At 48.1% G+C, this 18,025-nt stretch overlaps 1 protein-coding gene across 4 annotated transcripts in view; it reads left to right on the forward strand.

Moving 5' to 3' along the window:
* Positions 1-18,025, forward strand: part of sh3tc2 (SH3 domain and tetratricopeptide repeats 2) — a 174,547-nt gene that overhangs the window by 142,165 nt on the left and 14,357 nt on the right. For all 4 annotated transcript variants that reach the window (XM_072512121.1, XM_072512119.1, XM_072512120.1 and 1 more), the window contains 5 exons: positions 5,113-6,768; positions 8,441-8,621; positions 8,850-9,000; positions 10,758-10,880; positions 17,579-17,729. In XM_072512121.1, coding sequence (XP_072368222.1) covers positions 5,113-6,768; positions 8,441-8,621; positions 8,850-9,000; positions 10,758-10,880; positions 17,579-17,729 — 2,262 coding nt within the window. The remainder of the gene's footprint in view (positions 1-5,112; positions 6,769-8,440; positions 8,622-8,849; positions 9,001-10,757; positions 10,881-17,578; positions 17,730-18,025) is intronic.

The raw sequence follows: 18,025 nt of genomic DNA on the forward strand, positions 1-18,025 counted from the left end.
TGAGGCTTTCAAGTCTTCTTTCAATATTGTGGATACCCATAATGGGCAACTACAGCTGCTGCCTGTCTGTCCTACCAAACACTTCCAGGACAGAGCCCTGTTCTTGGTTATATGCTGATGGTCACTTTAACTTCCTCTGATTGTGAATAGCCTCTAGCTACTCACTACTAGCTTCACAACTAAAGGTTATATCTAATAAGGAATTGACCTTGTTAGTTATGTGAGCATTTCACAGTTCTCAAGTGGATTCTCGTGGCTACACGTGCCATGACTCAGATGATGATCATTGCATCACATTTCAATCAAACCTTGAAGCCTGAACACTGCCTGAATTCCAGAGGTGTCAACACTACAAAGGCAGCAGCCAACAATCAAACACTCAAGAGGTGGGCTTCAGCACTGGGAATATCCTCCCAACCATAGGGTGAGTGTGTCGATCAGGGGAGGGCAGCTGAGTACAGACAGTCTACCGAATGTTTCCGAATGGGTTATGGCTAGGGCTTCCCGATGTGACCAGGGTGTGTGCGCTTTTCCAGCACAACTGGCTCAGTCGTTGACACTCTTGAGAGAAGGTGAGAAACATAAGGGCAGGCTTGGGGGCATTAAGGGTCCCAGGGTGGAAGCCCTAACTGATTGTCAGTCTCTCTCCTCCAATTCCTTAAAGAAATTAGAATGGATGGTGGAGTTGATCCTACAGAGGATGCCCTCACGGTGCTGGTGACACCCCAGGTGGCCAGGCGCCGTTAAAGGCAGCAGCATCGGCGCAGGCTGTTGGCGGCACCCCATATGCAGGGGGCTGCCTCACACCCTGAAGACCCGGCTGCCCATAAGGCCGAGGAGGAACACAGAGGAGGGCGCCTACAATGGCCCAAGATGTACAGGAGATGACAGACAGCAGATGCCACAGGAGACTCCATCTCAAAAAAGGGGCTGTATGGCATCTGTGCCATTTCCTCAAGGAATTGGCATGCTGTGGAAAAGGACACCTGCTTTCGGTGAGTGCGAAGATCACCGCAGCGCTGAACATTTATGCCACCGGTTCATTCCAGGGCTCAAGCGAGAACTTGTGCGTCACATCTCAAGCTACAGCCCACAAGTGTATCTATAAGATCAAGGATGCCCTGTATGCCCGGGCAGCTGTCTATATAAACTTTGAGCTGGACCAAGATGCCCGGGCAGCAGGATTCTCTCCCATCACCGGGCTGCCCCAGTTCCAGGGGGTAATTGATGGCACGCCATGTTGGCTTGCACGCATCGGGGAATCTGGGAGTGCCTTTCATTAACAGGAAGGAGTTCCACTTCCTGAATGTTCAACTTGTGTGCGACCACCACCTCTGATCATTCACATGTGTGCACACGTCCCAAGGAACATACATGGCAGCTACATACTGGGATATACCGAGATCCCGGAGATTCAATGGCCCCAGAATGACAGGTTGGCTCTTGGGGGATAAGGGGTGCCCGCTGAGGTCCTGGCTGATGATGGCAGTGCGAAGGTTGAAGACCAAGGTGGAGACCTGATATAATGAGATCTATTTTGCCAGCGTGCTGTCATTGAGCGGTGCATCGGACTATTGAAAGTGCGGTTCAAGTGCCTAGATCGCACTGGTGGTGCACTGCAGTACACCCCCAGAGGGTCTCCTGCTTTATGGTGGTCTGCTGTGCCCTCCACACCCTGGCACAGCTGTGGGGCGACATGCTAGAGGAGGAGAGGGAGGAATATGCGGCCTTATCTGAGGAGGAGGAGGCGGACGAGAAGGGAATGGTGGAAGGGCCCTGTGAGGAGCTGCAGGAGGAGCCAGACGATGGAGGATAGGCGGCGGCGAGGGTCCGGCATCCCCTAAAGGACTGAGGATGCCCTCATCCTCACCCTCTTCTCATAGGACGAGGCTTTGCCTGTCAGCTCATCCCCTTTTCCTTTCTCCTCCTTCTGCACCATTCCCCTCCTCCCCCATTTCCCTCCTTTCCACCCAATCCCTGACCCTCCCACCACCACGCCCCCCCCACCAACTACTATGTTAAACTCTCCGGGGGTCTGTGTTACATCATGATGGGCCTATGACGGCACTGTCAGCGGGTCGCTGGGGCGCGGAGCGGCACGGTAGCACAGTGGGTAGCACTGTTGCTTCACAGCGCCAGGTTTGATTCACAGCTTGGGTCACTGCCTGTGCGGAGTTTGCACGTTCTCCCTGTGTCTGCGTGGGTTTCTTCTGGATGATCCGGTTTCCTCCCACAAGTCCCGAAAGACATGCTGTTCGGTAATTTGGACACTCTGAATTCTCCGTCTGTGTACTCGAACTGGCGCCCGAATGTGGCGACTAGGGGCTTTTCATGGTAACTTAATTGCAATGTTAATGTAAAAATACATGTGACATAAAAGATTTTTATTATTATATACAAGGAGAGTGATCATCACTTGCAATGAGGTAAGCTCTGGGACTCCTCAATTAATGCCAAAGCCTGACTCCTGTCTTTCTGCTGACAGTGTGCTCACACCCATCCTCTGAATGGGGTCTGCATCGAGAGCATTTGATCTTGGAGCACTTTGATTGGGGGTGGGGGGAGTGGAGGACAACGGCGGGGGTGGGGGAAGAGTGAGTGTGCAGGCAGGCCCGCAGTGAAGATTAACCTGACAGAGGCTTCACTTGTATCAAGTGTAATATGACTTAATAGTACACATTTGACATTTCCATTGCACCTAGCTACATATAATGGACCCCCCCCCCCCCCCGCCCCCCCGGTGCACACTCGGTGATTCTCAATTTTCTTGATCTTATGTGGTCCACTGCCATGTCCATGCTTGCCCCCAGGATGCACATCAGAGGTGTAGGCAGTCTGCTGCTTAGCGTGCCCTGTGGCCATTGATGCCCTTGACGGATGTCCTCTGGAGGGCCTGGAGCTGCAAACCGACCGACTTATCGATGTCACTGGCATTGGAGTGCCACCCTGTTCTGCCCGCGGCCCTTATGTTGCGCCGGTGTCAGTAGTGGGGGATCAGAGGAACTTGAGACCACTGACGTCTCCCTGGTGGCAGGCCCCAGGTTGACCACCAGTGCTTCCGCCTCCCTGACGGTGCCTGTAGAGCCCTGGGGGTCTCCACCATGGGAAAGAGAGGTAGCTGGAGTGAGCTCCATGGGCCTCTGCATTATCCGGCTCCATTGCTCCTGGCGCCTCCCCAGTGCCTGCAGCATGGTGTCGACGCCCTCGGCGATGCTCCTCTGTGACTCAGCCATGCTTTTTGCCTCAGCAATGTCCACCTGCATCTGGGGCACACCCATCATCGACTGGGACATGATGTCAAGGCCCTCAGCCATGGTCATCACAGACAAAGCTCGCCTTGTTCACCAACACTCAAAACGCGGATGGCATGCTCCAGGCTTTCCACTGAGGTGATGAACCCGGTGCCATGCATTGTTAGCAACATCTCCTGTGCCTGTAGCCTTTGGGACTCTTCCAATCAGTGATGCATCTGCGTGAGTGGCACTGACATCCCCTCCTGAATCTCCTGGGCATGTCCTAACGTCTGCATCATCTCCAGGATAACCTTGTCCAGAGGTTCGGCATCTGACTGGGACTTAGCGGAGTCCTGGGATCCAGCAGACCTCTGATTGTGAACTCCTTTGGATGTCCCTGCCTCCACTTGATGTGCATCAGCAACTTGTGTTGAGCTCACCAGATTGTGCCCCAGAAACCTGTCCACTTATGTCGCCCACTGAGGTGTGTGTCTCTGTGCTGATGGAAGGTGGGGTGATAGCTGTAACGCCTTGCCGGTGGTCTCCTTTGAGCTCTCCTCCGAGATGGTTGCTTGGGTGACAATGGAGGAGCGATTCTGGATTGGTCAGATGGAGATCCTGCGGGAGAATGGGCATGTGGTCAGTGAGAGGGAAGGATCATTTTGTCTGACATGAACAACTCACTTGAGACAGGTTATCCGGGTGGAGGGCTGGTGGATCCTCAACCCGACGGTGCAAGCCAACCACGCTGTTGGTGACTGCTCTCTCCCTGGTCAACCATGGGATGTCCAGGGCCCGTTCCACATTGGGTGGTGAGGACTCTGATCTCTGGTGCTCCGCTGCCCTTCTTGGCACTTTCACGGCGATTATGGGTCAATCTATCCTGTGGGACAAGAGAGGGCACTGTGAGACACATGCTTGATGGATCAGGGGGGGGTCCTATGGCAGGTGGCATGTGTGGGCATCGCAACTGGACATGAAGGGATTGCGCTGGTGGGTGCCAGGGGTGCTGAGGAACAAGCACGAAGACCTGATGTGGGGAGGGTACGAGGTGTCAACCAGTGATTTAGAGTGGGGGGGTAAGGTGTTGGGAATTTAAGGGGTGGGAGGCAGAAGTGATGCCAGGAGAAAGGTCGTAACTTACCCTTGAAGCTCGGTGGAGGTCGTTGGTCTTCTGGCATTGTATGGCGGTCCTCCTTGTCATGCTGCCCACACTGACAGCTGCTGCCACTGCCCCCGAAACGGTATTGGTGGCCTTGCTGCTGGCCCTCCGACCCCCTCGTGGGAACAGGATGCCCTGTCTCACATGCACTGCGTCCAGGAGCCTGCCCAGCTCGGCATCCCCAAAGCGAGGAGCAAGTCGGCGCGCTGCCATGTTTGTATGTTGACTGGGAGTGAGTAGTGCGGGAGCGTTTAAAAGCAGCTCCCTCTTGTTAACAGCGAGACACTAAAGCCAGTAATGGCGGAAAGCTTGTGGGGGTTCATTTCCGACTAAGTGCTGTTAAATGCGGCCATGATCTCGCCAACTCCGCTGTTGGGAACACCCTGCCAATTAGAACCAAAATCACACTTCAAAATGTTTCTGTTAAATCACACCCATTATTTCTTAAACTAATCACATTCTAAGAATACCTAAAATGTGACGAGCTTGATTTAAACATTCTAACCTAAAGATTACTGTCGGAATTAATAGTGGATGAACAACATATTTGCAAAACATTCCTCTGTCAAATATTTTAATGAAGGTATGAAACCATTAATTTCATGATGCATGTGTTCAATAATATCACCAACAGTAATTTCAGGGCTCATTGGTTTTTATTAATTGGTGAATATTTCTGAGACATTTATATTTTTCTATTCTATATTATCTCCACAGGAGAGTTCGTTTGTTCAACATTTGAAAATCACCTCCCTTGTGGCCCAGCTGGACTGGCATCTGAGAACATTCCTGAGACTAACTCTTGTAAATCTAAGGAATTTGTCCCTGAACCGGATCAATCTGGCGAACAGACGTTCTATATCGACCTTAATCTTGGAGACCTGGATAATGCTGAAGTCTTTAACCCTGTACTAATATTCCTAAACCAAGAGGAATATGTAGCACACTTCAAACCTTTCTATGATTTGTCCTTTTCCTTTATAGGGTCTATTTTATATGGGGCAACTGAAGAAAAAGAAGTGTTACAGTATTTGGAAATGGCAAGGGAGGTGGCCAAAAGATGTAACAAACATTGGGCTTATTCCAGAATCTGTTTCCTTTTAGGAAGACTTTGTGCCAAAAGGCTTAGGTTCTCGCAGGCCAGAGTTTACTTTGAAGAAGCAATGACAGTGGCGCAAGGGACATTCTCTGACTTGTACCTGTTGACCTCTTTGTATGTAAATCTGGCTTCTGTGTACTTGAAGCTAAAAATGAAAGAGAAATCGCAAACCCTCGTGGAAAAGGCTGCAACTCTTCTCCTGTGCATCCCATGTCATGTCTTCAGTTCGGAGAATGAGTTGGAGATACTTAACATTATCCTTAAGAAAGCAATGATCGCTGATGATTACCTCCTGGAGGCACGTGTCTGTTTTCTGATATCAAAGCTTTTTCTACAAATTGGAAAGTCTGAAGAAGCTTTGCCATTTGTTGAACATCTGCAGTTTCTTTCAAATAATTTCAGTTCACAAAGTACAATAGCTCCAGTGGATTTGCATTTGATTTTAAGCTCAGTATACAATAAAAAATGCTTACCAGAGCTGACACTGGCAGCATTAAGATTTGCTCGATTTGCCTCAAACGGCACATGGTTTGGTTCTTTGCAGAAAGCTAATTTTGTCATTGAAATATTCTCAAAGTTGAACACCCAAGGAAGTTGTAATGGTGCAATTCCTACACAAGCTGCCGTTTACCTTCAAGAGGCTTCAGATCTCTCAAACAGCACAGCCAATGTAAACATCCAGAGGGACTTGTATTTTGCCTTGGCCAATTTGTACCAGCAATATAAATCATATGAAAGGGCAATTCATTACATGACAAAGTCTGCAAAAAGAGCAAAACATATCAGCGATGGGGAAGCTTTCAGAATCTCTCTTTTCCTTGCTTGGCTGTACATTTTAAATAATCAGTCCATGGCAGCATCTGAAATATTGAATTTCCTGCTGGAATCATCACACAGTCCTGGACAGCGGGGAGTTGTTCATAACATGCTGGCAATATCTCTAAGAAAGAAAACCAGACTGAAGGAAGCTCTGGGAAACTGTCTATGTGCAATAAGGACTGCAGAAGAGACTGGTATTAAACAAAACCAAGCTATTGCTCATGCTAACTTTGGGTCTTTGACAATGTGTTGTAAAATTCTGACGCTGCCCGAACGTTACCTCAGGAAATCGCTGAATCTATATTTAGAACTGCAGGAATGCAGCTCGGAATTGGGTTGTGTGCAAGTCCTCCTCTGTTTAGGACAATATTACGTGGACAGAGGATTGAGAGAAGACGGGAGACTGACTTATGAGCTAGCACTTCTTACTGCCATGAGAACCAATAGCATCCATTGTAAGTAGTACATCACATGCAGAGTCAAATGTATTCCACGCAAGAATAATAAATGCCCTGAAATATGCAGTTAGGTTTGTAATATTTACAGGCTTCAGATGATATTTATACCAGCAGGTGGTTAAACAATATCAGATCTTCAACATCAGATTGGGCTACGGCAGAAGGTCAAAAAGTTGAGGAATGAGCGAGCAATGGTATGGAGGTGGACAAATTGGACAAAGGACTGTAGAGGAGCTTTGGGAGGTTTGGAAAGTCACAGTAGAACAAATTTGCATTTTTTAGCATTTTCACGAGCTCTGGATGCCCAAAAGCTCTTTTCAGCAAATTAGGCAGTTTTGAAGTATAATCACAGTTATAATGAAGGAATTACATTAATAAAGAAGAAATGCACATGGGTATAAGTCCCACCTCCAGAGAGCTGCTGAACAATCTGTTTGGCTGGAAGCTTTGTAGTCCCAGCTCAAGGTGGTCATGCTGGGACTTCAGAAGCCCCTTCACCTGGTGAGTACAGGGTCTCATGGTGGGGGTGGAAAAAGGAGTTGAGGAACCATGATGGCAAGCCATGGATTTTATGAACACTGGAGGGGGGGCGGTGGCATACCTTGGCGGCAGTGCCTAATATGGAAAGAGGGCCAGTGATGGAGTTCCCCTATCTTCCCACCTGAGGCCCAAGCAGTGTGATTTGTTGGACATCACCCCAACTCATAACTCCTCCAAATAACTAACAATTGGTCTCTTAAAGTAATCAATTGTAGTAAGGGTCATTGGGCTTCCATAGGCCTTGCCTGCCTCCCATAAAATTGTGGACAGGTCAGGGACAGAAATGTTTTATTGATGGGGCATCCATCTGTTCAGCCATTGAAGCACCACAAAAGATGGACATCTGTTCCACTATTAAAATGGTTTTAATGAGTTCAGTTCTGTGCAATGGAAACTATTATGAATGCTTGGCTCAGCTCCAAATCCCACTAATGGATACAGCTCAGCAAGGCTGTTTTGTGAACTAGTGCTGATATTTTTTCTAAAGAGGTGTTTGAAGGGTGGTTTATTTTGACAATTTCATGAGCGGTTAAGAGAATTTTTTTTTCAAGTAGAGTTTGAATGGCTGTATTTTATTAACAGTTTTATGAGCTTCAAAGAGGAATAATGCTTTTAAGGAGATTTGTTTGTTTATTTTGATGGTTTCACGAACATATCAAAGACTCACCGATATAACTATAGAGCCCATGAGTTTTGTCCATCATGAATACGTGATATGGAGGGAACATATGAGCTACTACAGGCACATGAGAGGATAGTAGGAGACATGGGGGTTTGAAAGGGGCATAAGGAGTACAGAGGAACGAAGGAAGAATATGACAGGGATAAAAATGCGTGGGCTAGGGTACCTAACACTCACTTGCGGAATCCGGCAGATAACCCATTGAATGGAGGTGGCCATGGAACCTGCTTTAGGAGATGCTCCAAATGCAGCCCATTCCTGCCACCCCACAATGAAAATAATGTGGGAAGATACAGTTGGTTAGGAGGCGAAATTGCGGCATCGCAATTCACATTGCGAAGATAGAAATCTGGGCCATGAAGTCAATGGTTTGTTCCCTATATTAAAGTCGATAATTCCTCTTCAAGTTTTATCCTTTGTTCTCATTCAGTTATATGATTTATTTAGACCAAGTCCAGGCCATTGAACGACTCTGCAGTTTCTATGAGAAGATTATACATGATAAATGGCAATGTAGTATATATTATGAGCACTGGCTGATGCTTTCTCAAAAGTTAAAGGACAAGGAACAAGAGATGGAAATGCTGAACATTTTAAGCCATCTGCACCTGTCGTTTAACACAGAGAGGTAAGTGACATGTCTATTTTTTAAAAATGTTTTCCGTTGATACTATTTTCTTCATATTTAAATATTCTGTTCATTTGGGATGAAAATATTTCACCTAACTTTGGCAATATTGAATATAATTTTACACACTTTAGTTCACAAGAAAATGTCTGGATCTTTCTTGTGTTTCATACATCCATCACACACAAGTTGTTGAAATATTAAAAACAACTGAAATTCAAATGTTAGTTCCTACAGATTGTCATTAGACTACACCAAACAGAGCCTGAAGAATTTCATTGACCTAGGAATGCAAACCAAGGAGGCTGAGGCTTGGCTGCTGGCTGGAAAAATCTATTACATGATGGAAAAAGATGAACTTGTTGAGCTGTATTTTCAGGTACTAATTCATTTCAAATATCAGATTGTTACTACTCCATGTCAATTCTGATTTCTGGGTGCCTAAACTGGATGAGTGTGCTGGTTAGATCCCCCTCCCCACCACCACCACCACCCAGCGCCCTCCCCATCCAACAGTGAGACCCTCATCTTTATAAATCTGGCAGCTCACCAAGCAGCTTTCCTGTTGAACCTCGCTGAATTGAGTCCTCGAGATGTCCCAATTTCTAATTTCCTTCAGGGAAGGAAATCTTCAACCTGTACCTGATCTGGCCTATATGTAACTCCAGACCCACAGCAATGTGGTTGACTATTAACTGCCCTTTTTAATGACCAGCTAACAAGGTCAGCTCAAGGTGAGACAGAAGCACTGTTTTAGAAATGGTAGTGGAAAGGATTTCTGTCAATGCTTATGCAATCGGAACATCAATAGCTCATGGATGACGAAGACTTTAGGAGACCTGGAGAGAAATACACAGGGGAGCAATGATAGTTAATCCACTCATAAGAGCCCACAGGATCAGTACGGTGAGTGAGGGCTAGATCGGACATGATGTAAAAATTAGCCCCCCTCCCCAGCGGGCATGCTGGAGAGGAAGGTTGGCAAGAGAATAAGGTAGGCCAGTTAAGGTTGCTGCTCAGAAGGTGGCAGCGATGACTGCCTCAATGGGCCTTTCAGAGGAAGCCAAGAGTGGCACAGGGAAGTGGTAGGCGTATCTAAGAGGGCGTCAAATCTAAGACAAAAGCAGGAGAGCAGGAAGGTCACTGACCATTGGCGAGTTAAGGTAAGGATTTGGGAGGGCAGACTCCCTGAAAGGGGAGAAATAAAAAGAAACATGACAGGAGAGAGGTAGAATAATAATAATAATCTTTATTGTCACAAGTAGGCTTACATTAACACTGCAATGAAGTTGCTGTGAAAAGCCTCTAGTCGCCACATTCCGGTGCCCGTTCGGGTACACAGAGGGAGAATTCAGAATTATCTAACAGCACGTCTTTCGGGACTTGTGGGAGGAAACTGGAGCACCCAGAGGAAACCCACGCAGACACAGGGAGAACGTGCAGACTCCGCACAGACAGTGACCCAAGCCGGGAATCGAACCTGGGACCCTGGAGCTGTGAAACAACAGTGCTACCTACTGTGCTACTGTGCTGCCCATATTTAGGTGGGGGGTAAAGAGAAAAATAAAAGAGGGGTAGAAGGAGCAGTGGAAATAAGGTGATAGACACAGATCTGGCATGGCAGTCAAAATACACACACAAATGGATACAAATAAAACTCAAGTTAAAGCAAAATACTGCGGATGCTGGAGATCTGAAATAAAAACAAAGTTCTGGAAAAAGTCTTGTCAACATCTGTGGAGCAAGAAACAGAGTTAATGTTTCATGTCGAATATGACTCTTAGGAATTAAACTCAAGTTATAGAAGCCTGGTGATGGAAGAATTATTTGGATAAAAATATCCATGTAGTAAACAAGGACTAGAGATGTGGTAATAGGAAGAAGTCTTAGGTCTGTGTTGGGATTAGATTGATATATGTGGGTGGATTGAGGTAGAAGACCAAGGTGTCTTCAATTTCTGTTTGTTTGCCCAGATGTATAAAAACTGACATTCCTTTGAAAAAAAATACACAGGCTTTTGGTTTGCTTAATTGAAAAATATTAGTTATGATTCCGTCGGTTTTAAAACAGAAGTTGTTTCGAGCCGGCAGTGTTTTGATGATTTGTGTTTTTTGGTCATTCTCATGAATCACTCAGGCAGCTGTACAAACAGCTCAGAGAATGGAGGATTTGCACTTTATCATGAAAATTAATGAAGCAGCAGGGGATGTGTTTTATAATGGACCGAGGGAGCGAGAGAAAGCAACATTGTTTTATAGGGTAAGTTTGTCGCAATAGCCAGTATTGAAAATCCTTGCATTTTGTCATGAGAGCACACAATGTTGCCCACCAGTTGCCTTCCCTGATGGAGATTGGAGGGAGGCAGCAGGACGGCACCTCATAAGCATAGGACTGCTGGATACAAGTACCATATTTTTAAAAATAAATTTAGAGTCCCCAGTTCATTTTTTCCAATTAAGGGGCAATTTAGCATGGCCAATCCACCTACCCTGCACACCTTTGGGTTGAGGGGGCGAAACCCACGCAAACACGGGGAGAATGTGCAAACTCCACACGGACAGTGACCCAGAGCTTGGATCGAACCTGGGACCTCAGTGCCGTGAGGCGGCAGTGCTAACCACTGCGCCACCTTGCTGCCCTTGTCAGTACCATATTGAATACCTCTCTTACCTAAGGAAGCTAGGACTGCATTCTGTCTTGGGAGAGGATGGCCCCTACCCCCAACTCCCGGCAATCATCCTGTCAGCCCCCGAACAAGGAGGATGATCAGCGCAATTAGTTTAATAAAATATTTAAATGTTTCTGGTGATCAGACCATTTTCTTGAATCCCATCGCTTCAGCTTAGATTTGCTCTTGCAGATGTGTTACATATTAAAGGCCTGCATTCCTATTGCTCAGATAAGTGTTCATTATAATTTATAATGTACTCAGTTTGGAAGGAAATCAATAGATCTTCTCAATACTGAAATAAAGCTATTGATTCTATTATTACTGTTAATTAGAGCAGACCACGTGGATGCCTCTATCTCTGCTGTCATTATTAAAATAAAATTATTCCGCTGTTACACACAGGTCAGAAATTAATGATAGCTAAAGGGCAGGATATTTGTGACCCCTTAGAGGTGGTGGGATTTGATGAAGAAAAGAGAGGTGCCATGTCAGGATGACTCCCTGGCATATTCCCACAGCTGGGGATGTTCCCAAGAAGTGAGTGAGGAACTATATTGGCTGCCTGTAATTAGGATGATTGAGGCCCCAATTAGGGATGGTATTGAGTGCTGTCGCCGGTGAAAAGTCCCCTACCCTGCCTTGGGCAGAGGATGCCTACTCAAAGGCAGCCTCTCTGTGGCAAACTGGGGGCCTTCGGAGCTGAACACTTCATACCCCACTGAGAGGGCTGGGTGTGTGTAAGTTTACAATTGTGTCCCAAACTAATCTCTAAGTGTTTCCTCTTCACTCCGATGGGACATACCGGCTTTGGACCTCCTCAACTTCTAATTTCCCGAATGTCTTTGAGGGTATTTTGAGGTGCCTTAGCGGTCACTGACTTCCCTCGAGAGCCTACCTCACCTCTCTCTATGAGACTGCCAAGGCTCCAGAGCTGCTGGCCCTCTGATTCTCCCTGCAGACCAGGGTATTGGCCTGCCTCTGCCAGTCAACCACCTGGAAGGCAAAATCTACCCCCAGGGTGTTATATTTCCATCCGATATTGTAAAGCACATTTTATCCATTATTGTTTTCCGGCCCTTCCCGCCGGCGGGATCTTCTGGTCCCGCTGATGTCAACCCCCGCGGCACGTTCCCAGGTGGCAGTGGGTGGGGGACACGCAAATCCCCATAATTATTGGTGGGAATGGAGGTTCCCACCTCCAGCCAACGGCGACCTCCTCCGCTGCCAGAAAATATGCTGCGGGTCTGTCGGAAAATCCCGCCCGCTGTGATTCCAGTGTGACAAATGGTACTTAATGGGGAATTTCAGCATCTAGATGTGAGTAAACGAGTGAAGAATAAGAAGCAATGCCTTTTGTCACAAATTTTCAGGAATTCAGTCTGTAACCTAGGCTGTTGCTCCACTTCAGCACAAAGCGAGTGCTGCATTGTGACAGGTGCCATCCTTCAATGAGAGGTGCAAAAACTAGTTCCTGTTGGTGAGAAGGATACCTCTTTGATAAGTCAAACTTAGTATGCAAATTGGGTTGCATAGCATAAATGGACAAGAAAAACAAGTTAACAAGCAGAAGGATGTTTCAACTCATTTCGGTGGGAATGTTTATAATCAACAGCTGTTGCCAGGCAGGCGCACAAGGGCGGAAACCAGATATTGCGCCAGGTCTCGTACAGTTGTTATGCCAGGCCTCGGCCGACGTGGGGAAGAGCGAGGATGGGCAGGGCATAGGGCTGGGGCAGGTACAGGAGGCCGCAAAAGGTGTACACCAGGGCCATGCGCATGGGAAGCCCTAATCACGATGAGGTTCGCCAACGGCAGCACTACCATCCGGGACCTGCCCCCCCCCCCCCCCCCCCCCCCCCCCCCCACCTCCCGCAGCATCTGCAACTCCCTTTGTTATACATACCTGCCTCACTATGGGGTGCAGGCCCTGGGTTGGCAATAACAGTCTGGTCCATGGGATGGAGGATGATGATAACCCGCTCAGCGATGAGCTCTGGTGCCCCGCATCATTTGACAATGTCTGTCTCCTGCCCACAGTAGCATTTTCCACCATCCACCTGGGTGAGTAATTCGTGCGAGCTGGCCATTCCATCACACGGTCCCACCAAACCTTTGGGGTGGCACAGGTGGGGATGGGGGTCGGGGGGGGGGGGGGGGGGTATTTGAGGTAGAGAAGAATGGGCGTTACCAGGGTGATGAGCGGTGGCTGACCTGGAGGCCATGGCCCATGCCGCCTTCCAATGTGGGGGGCGATGAAACAGAAAATACAGTGTTAGGCAATCGGACACCCATGGCGGACGGTATGCAAGGTGGGGCGCGAGCAGACTACAGCAGGTGGGGTTTTGTCGCTCACCAGGTTACAGGGGGGGTGGGGAGGTTATGGGTGTGTGGGACGGGGGTTGCTGCCAGGTGCACGGTGCTGGCTACTCACCCTGGCCGCCCAGAGGAGGCCACGCAGCTTCTTGAGGCACTGCTGGCTGGTTCTGGTGGTGTGACCCACGGCTCCCATGCCCTCCGCCACCTGTGCCCAGGTCTGATGTATGGGTGGCAGCATCCTTCCCATCCCGGGGAACAGGGTGGCCCGCCTATCCTCCATGGAGTCCAGCAGGGTATCAAGCTCCACATCTGCAAACTGTGGTGCCTTCCTCCGGCTTCCATCCTCTTGACTGGAATGAGTGTGTGTGGAGTGGGCATGGGGCCGGGGCAGATACATGTGCGGCTGCAACTTGTCAGCCTCTCGTGTGCAAATCCCAACCCTGGCAAATTGGACACTGTTTTTCATTGAATATTGCTGTAGTTCCACTTGGCGCCGGTGCTAACCTATTAAAGGATCCTGAGATGCACAGGACCAGCGCCAACTCAGTGGTCATAGAACACCACCGATTAAGTCCTAGCGCCAGCACTTAGTCTCTGACATGCAGAATCCAGCCGCATAGATTTTATTATTATCCATAAAATATGGAAGGACAGAATAGCACAACTGCTAATTAGGTCTACCAACAAGGGAAAATTGAACATGAAAAATTTGCATTATAATATAATACTTCTTTACTCCCTCTTTAGTTTAACAATTACGCACAGATTTTAAGATTAACACGGATTACAATGTACATCTTAAACTACAATGGTGTCATTAACACCAAGTCCCTTTAAGTGCATAGAGTAGCTGTGGTCAAATACACACACTCCACTCTGAACCCAAGTTAGTGTCCGTAGGTTTCTCCTCCGAATCCCCCCAGATGATTGTCACATGCGAGTTTCCAAACTCCACTCCCAAAAACGTGCTTTAAAATTGTCTCTCACAATAATGCTTTTCCTCAGCAGTTCGCAATGGGTGGCATTGTAGACACTGTAGATGGCAGCATCAAATTACAAAGGGATATTGACAGACAAAGTGAATGGGTAAAACTGTGGCAGATGGATTCCAATGTCAGCAAGTGTGAGGGTATCAATTTTGTACCAAAAAAGGACAGATCAGGGTAATTTCCAGATGGTTTGAAGCTAAGTTCAGTGGATGTCCAAAGAGACCTGGGGTTAGGTACATAGATCTTTAAAATGCCACAAACAAGTGCAGAAAGTAATCAAGAAGGCTAATGGAATGCTGGCCTTTATATCTAAAAGACTGGATTATAAGTACACAGACGTTATGCTACAGCTTTACCAAACCCTGGTTTGACCCCATTTGAGTACTGCGCACAGATCTGGACACCACACCTTAGGAAGGATATTTTGATCTTGGACGGAGAGCAATGCAGGTTTATAAGAATGATATCTGGACTTCAGGGGTTAAGGTATGAGGAGAGATTATACAAATTAGTCCTGTTTTCTCTAGAATTTAGAAGGTTAAGGGGTGATCCGATTAATTTAAAATTTAAAAGCATTTTTTTATCCTCACAAGAGCCTTCAGTTGCCATGTAACTCCTTACTTATATTTACTTTTCATGCCATAGCCCTCTCTAAGCATAATAGAATCACAGTTGAAATTGAAACCAACCCCCACATATACAAACACATTTGTCCAATGTGAATCTAACAATAGGTTTTACCCTTCCAAGCACAGAAATGTTAAATTGAACCCACTTAAAACTGTACCTTATTTCTAATGTTTACCTGTACAAATATAAATCTCTTTGTTTTCCTCACAGACCCAGACAGTAGACTTTGAAGAAAGAGATTGAGACTAGATTGTTTTGATAGACATTAGGAGACGGAAACTAACTACTTTTTAGAAATATAGGGTGGGATTCTCCCCTACCCGGGGGGGCGGGGGGTTCCGGAGTAATGGAGTGGCGGGAACCACTCCGGCGTCAGGCCGCCCCAAAGGTGCGGAGGTCTCCGCACCTTTTGGGGCCAAGCCCTCACCTTGAGGGGCTAGGCCCGCACCAGAGTGGTTTCCGCTCCGCCGGCTGGCGGGAAAGACCTTTTGGCGCCACGCCAGCCGGCGGCGAAAGGACTTCGCCGGGCAACGCATGCACGGGAGCGTCAGCGGCTGCTGACGTCATCCCCGCGCATGCGCAGGGGAGGGGATCTCTTCCGCTTCCGCCATAGTGAAGACCATGGCGAAGGCGGAAGAAAAAGAGTGCCCCCACGGCACAGGCCCGCCCGCCGATCGGTGGGCCCCGATCCCGGGCCAGGCCACCATGGGGGCAACCCCCCCGGGGCCAGATCGCCCCGCGCCCCCCCCCCAGGACCCCGGTGCCCGCCCACGCCGCCTTGTCCCGCTGTTCACAAGGTGGTTTAATCCACGCCGGCTGGAGAGGGTTGACAGCGGCGGGACTTCGGCCCATCGCGGGCCGGAGAATCACCGGGGGTGGGCCCGTCGACCGGCGCGATTCCCGCCAACCGGCGCGGCACGATTCCCGCCCCCGCCGAATCTCTGGTGGCGGAGAATTCGGGACACGGCGGGGGCGGGATTCACGCCAGTCCCCGGTGATTCTCCGACCCGGTGGGGGGTCGGAGAATCGCGCCCATAGTTCTGGACATCAGTTTATTATTAATGAAAACAAATGGCTGGAAATACTCACCAGATCTGGCAGCATCTATGGAGAGAGAAACAGAGTTAATGGACGAGATTCAGTGACTGCATTGCACCCGGTGCAGATCTGGGCACAACAGGTGTATTGCGTGAGAGCCCCAAATCGGGCCCTCGATGGGCCGATCGCGAGTTACCCGACTCACCCCACCTGCCACGTGCTGGGTCTTGCCCTCATTGGATGTGATCAGATCAGCATATTTAAGTGAGCTACTAAGATCATTTAAATACCCAGATGTCGGATTCACCTAGCACTCAGGAGTCAACAGCTGCCTCTGCGAGACCATGCCAGGGTGCCGTTTAGTACTGGTCTACGCAAACATGGACCAGGCATAACGGCGCCTCAGGGGGTCTTCCGGGCTATTGGAGACCCCGGGTGGTCGGGGACTGGGCAAGGTAGTAACCTGGCACTCCCCCTGGCACGTGGGCACATTGGCACTGCCATTCTGGCATCCTGGCAGTGACACTAGGGCACCCTGGCAGTGGCAGTATGACACTGCCAGAATGACAGGTTGGCACTGCCAGGGTTCTGGCCTGGTAGGGGCCTTGCCCGTTGGAGCGAGGTGATGGGGGGGGGGGGGGGGTTCCCAGGTGCCTTTCAAGTTTTGCAGAGTGAAGGTTGGGCAATAGAGGAAGGGGGTGTCTGACAATGTGGAGGGGAAGATCGGAACTGACGTTCAAAATAGTGCCCCGATCTGCGAGCAACCGTTCCTGCTGGTGAGATCAGCTTGCCAGCAAGAAATCTCTCTGTGTGTGGCCTCGGTGGGGAGAAACTCCCCGAGGCCAAGAAAAACGGCAAAGCGCCGTCGAATAGTAGACAGGCCTCCCAACGTCTCCCCTGTAGCCAGTGTATTCGGGGAGTGGGCGGGTAGGCAGGAACAGCACCCATGATTCCCATTTTTACAACACCCTAATACCTGCCAACCCGGGATTCATAAAATCCAACCCATTGTGAAGTTTCAAAAAACACGACACAATGTGAAATGAAATGAAATGAAATGAAAATCGCTTATTGTTACAAGTAGGCACAATGAAGTTACTGTGAAAAGCCCCCAGTCGCCACATTCCGCTCATATAACTGCTAATTTTTTATTCTTCCAGTTCAGTTTTGATGTTCTTGGGGTTCATGTTTTGGTAAAATTTGATAAAGAATCACATCTTTATTCAAAATCAAGCATTGCTTAATAATTCACATTGGTGTCTACTTAGCAGTCTGATTATGTCTAACGTGAAACTTTATGGATTATTCCTCAGGACGGGGCAGTACCTCTGGCTAGGATGACAGGAGATACTGATGTAGAGCTTAGACTTTTTAATAAATTGACTGAGCTTAATACCTCACTGAACCATTTAGAACAAGCTCTGGAATATGCAATTGCAGCTGTGAGACTCAGTGTAATCACTGGTGAGTAATTTCTCATTTATTGATTAAGTTTAAGTATGACTGGAAAATAGTATATATTAATTTCAATCTACTTATTTTAAAAAAGGTTAATTTACATTTAAAAATGGAAATTTCTGCTACTTTTACTTTGATACATTCTATAATCTGGTGACAGACATACTCTTGAGATTGTGGCCTGGACGAAATGCCAGAGGTCTATTAGACCTGTGCTCTAATAAACTCTTGGGTCAAGGAAAAGTTCCCTGCATCACAGTGCATAATGGGTGGCAGCATCACAAAATATACAGCTGAAAAGC

Source organism: Scyliorhinus torazame, chromosome 7 (genome assembly GCF_047496885.1).
Source record: "Scyliorhinus torazame isolate Kashiwa2021f chromosome 7, sScyTor2.1, whole genome shotgun sequence".
Lineage (NCBI taxonomy): Eukaryota > Metazoa > Chordata > Chondrichthyes > Carcharhiniformes > Scyliorhinidae > Scyliorhinus > Scyliorhinus torazame.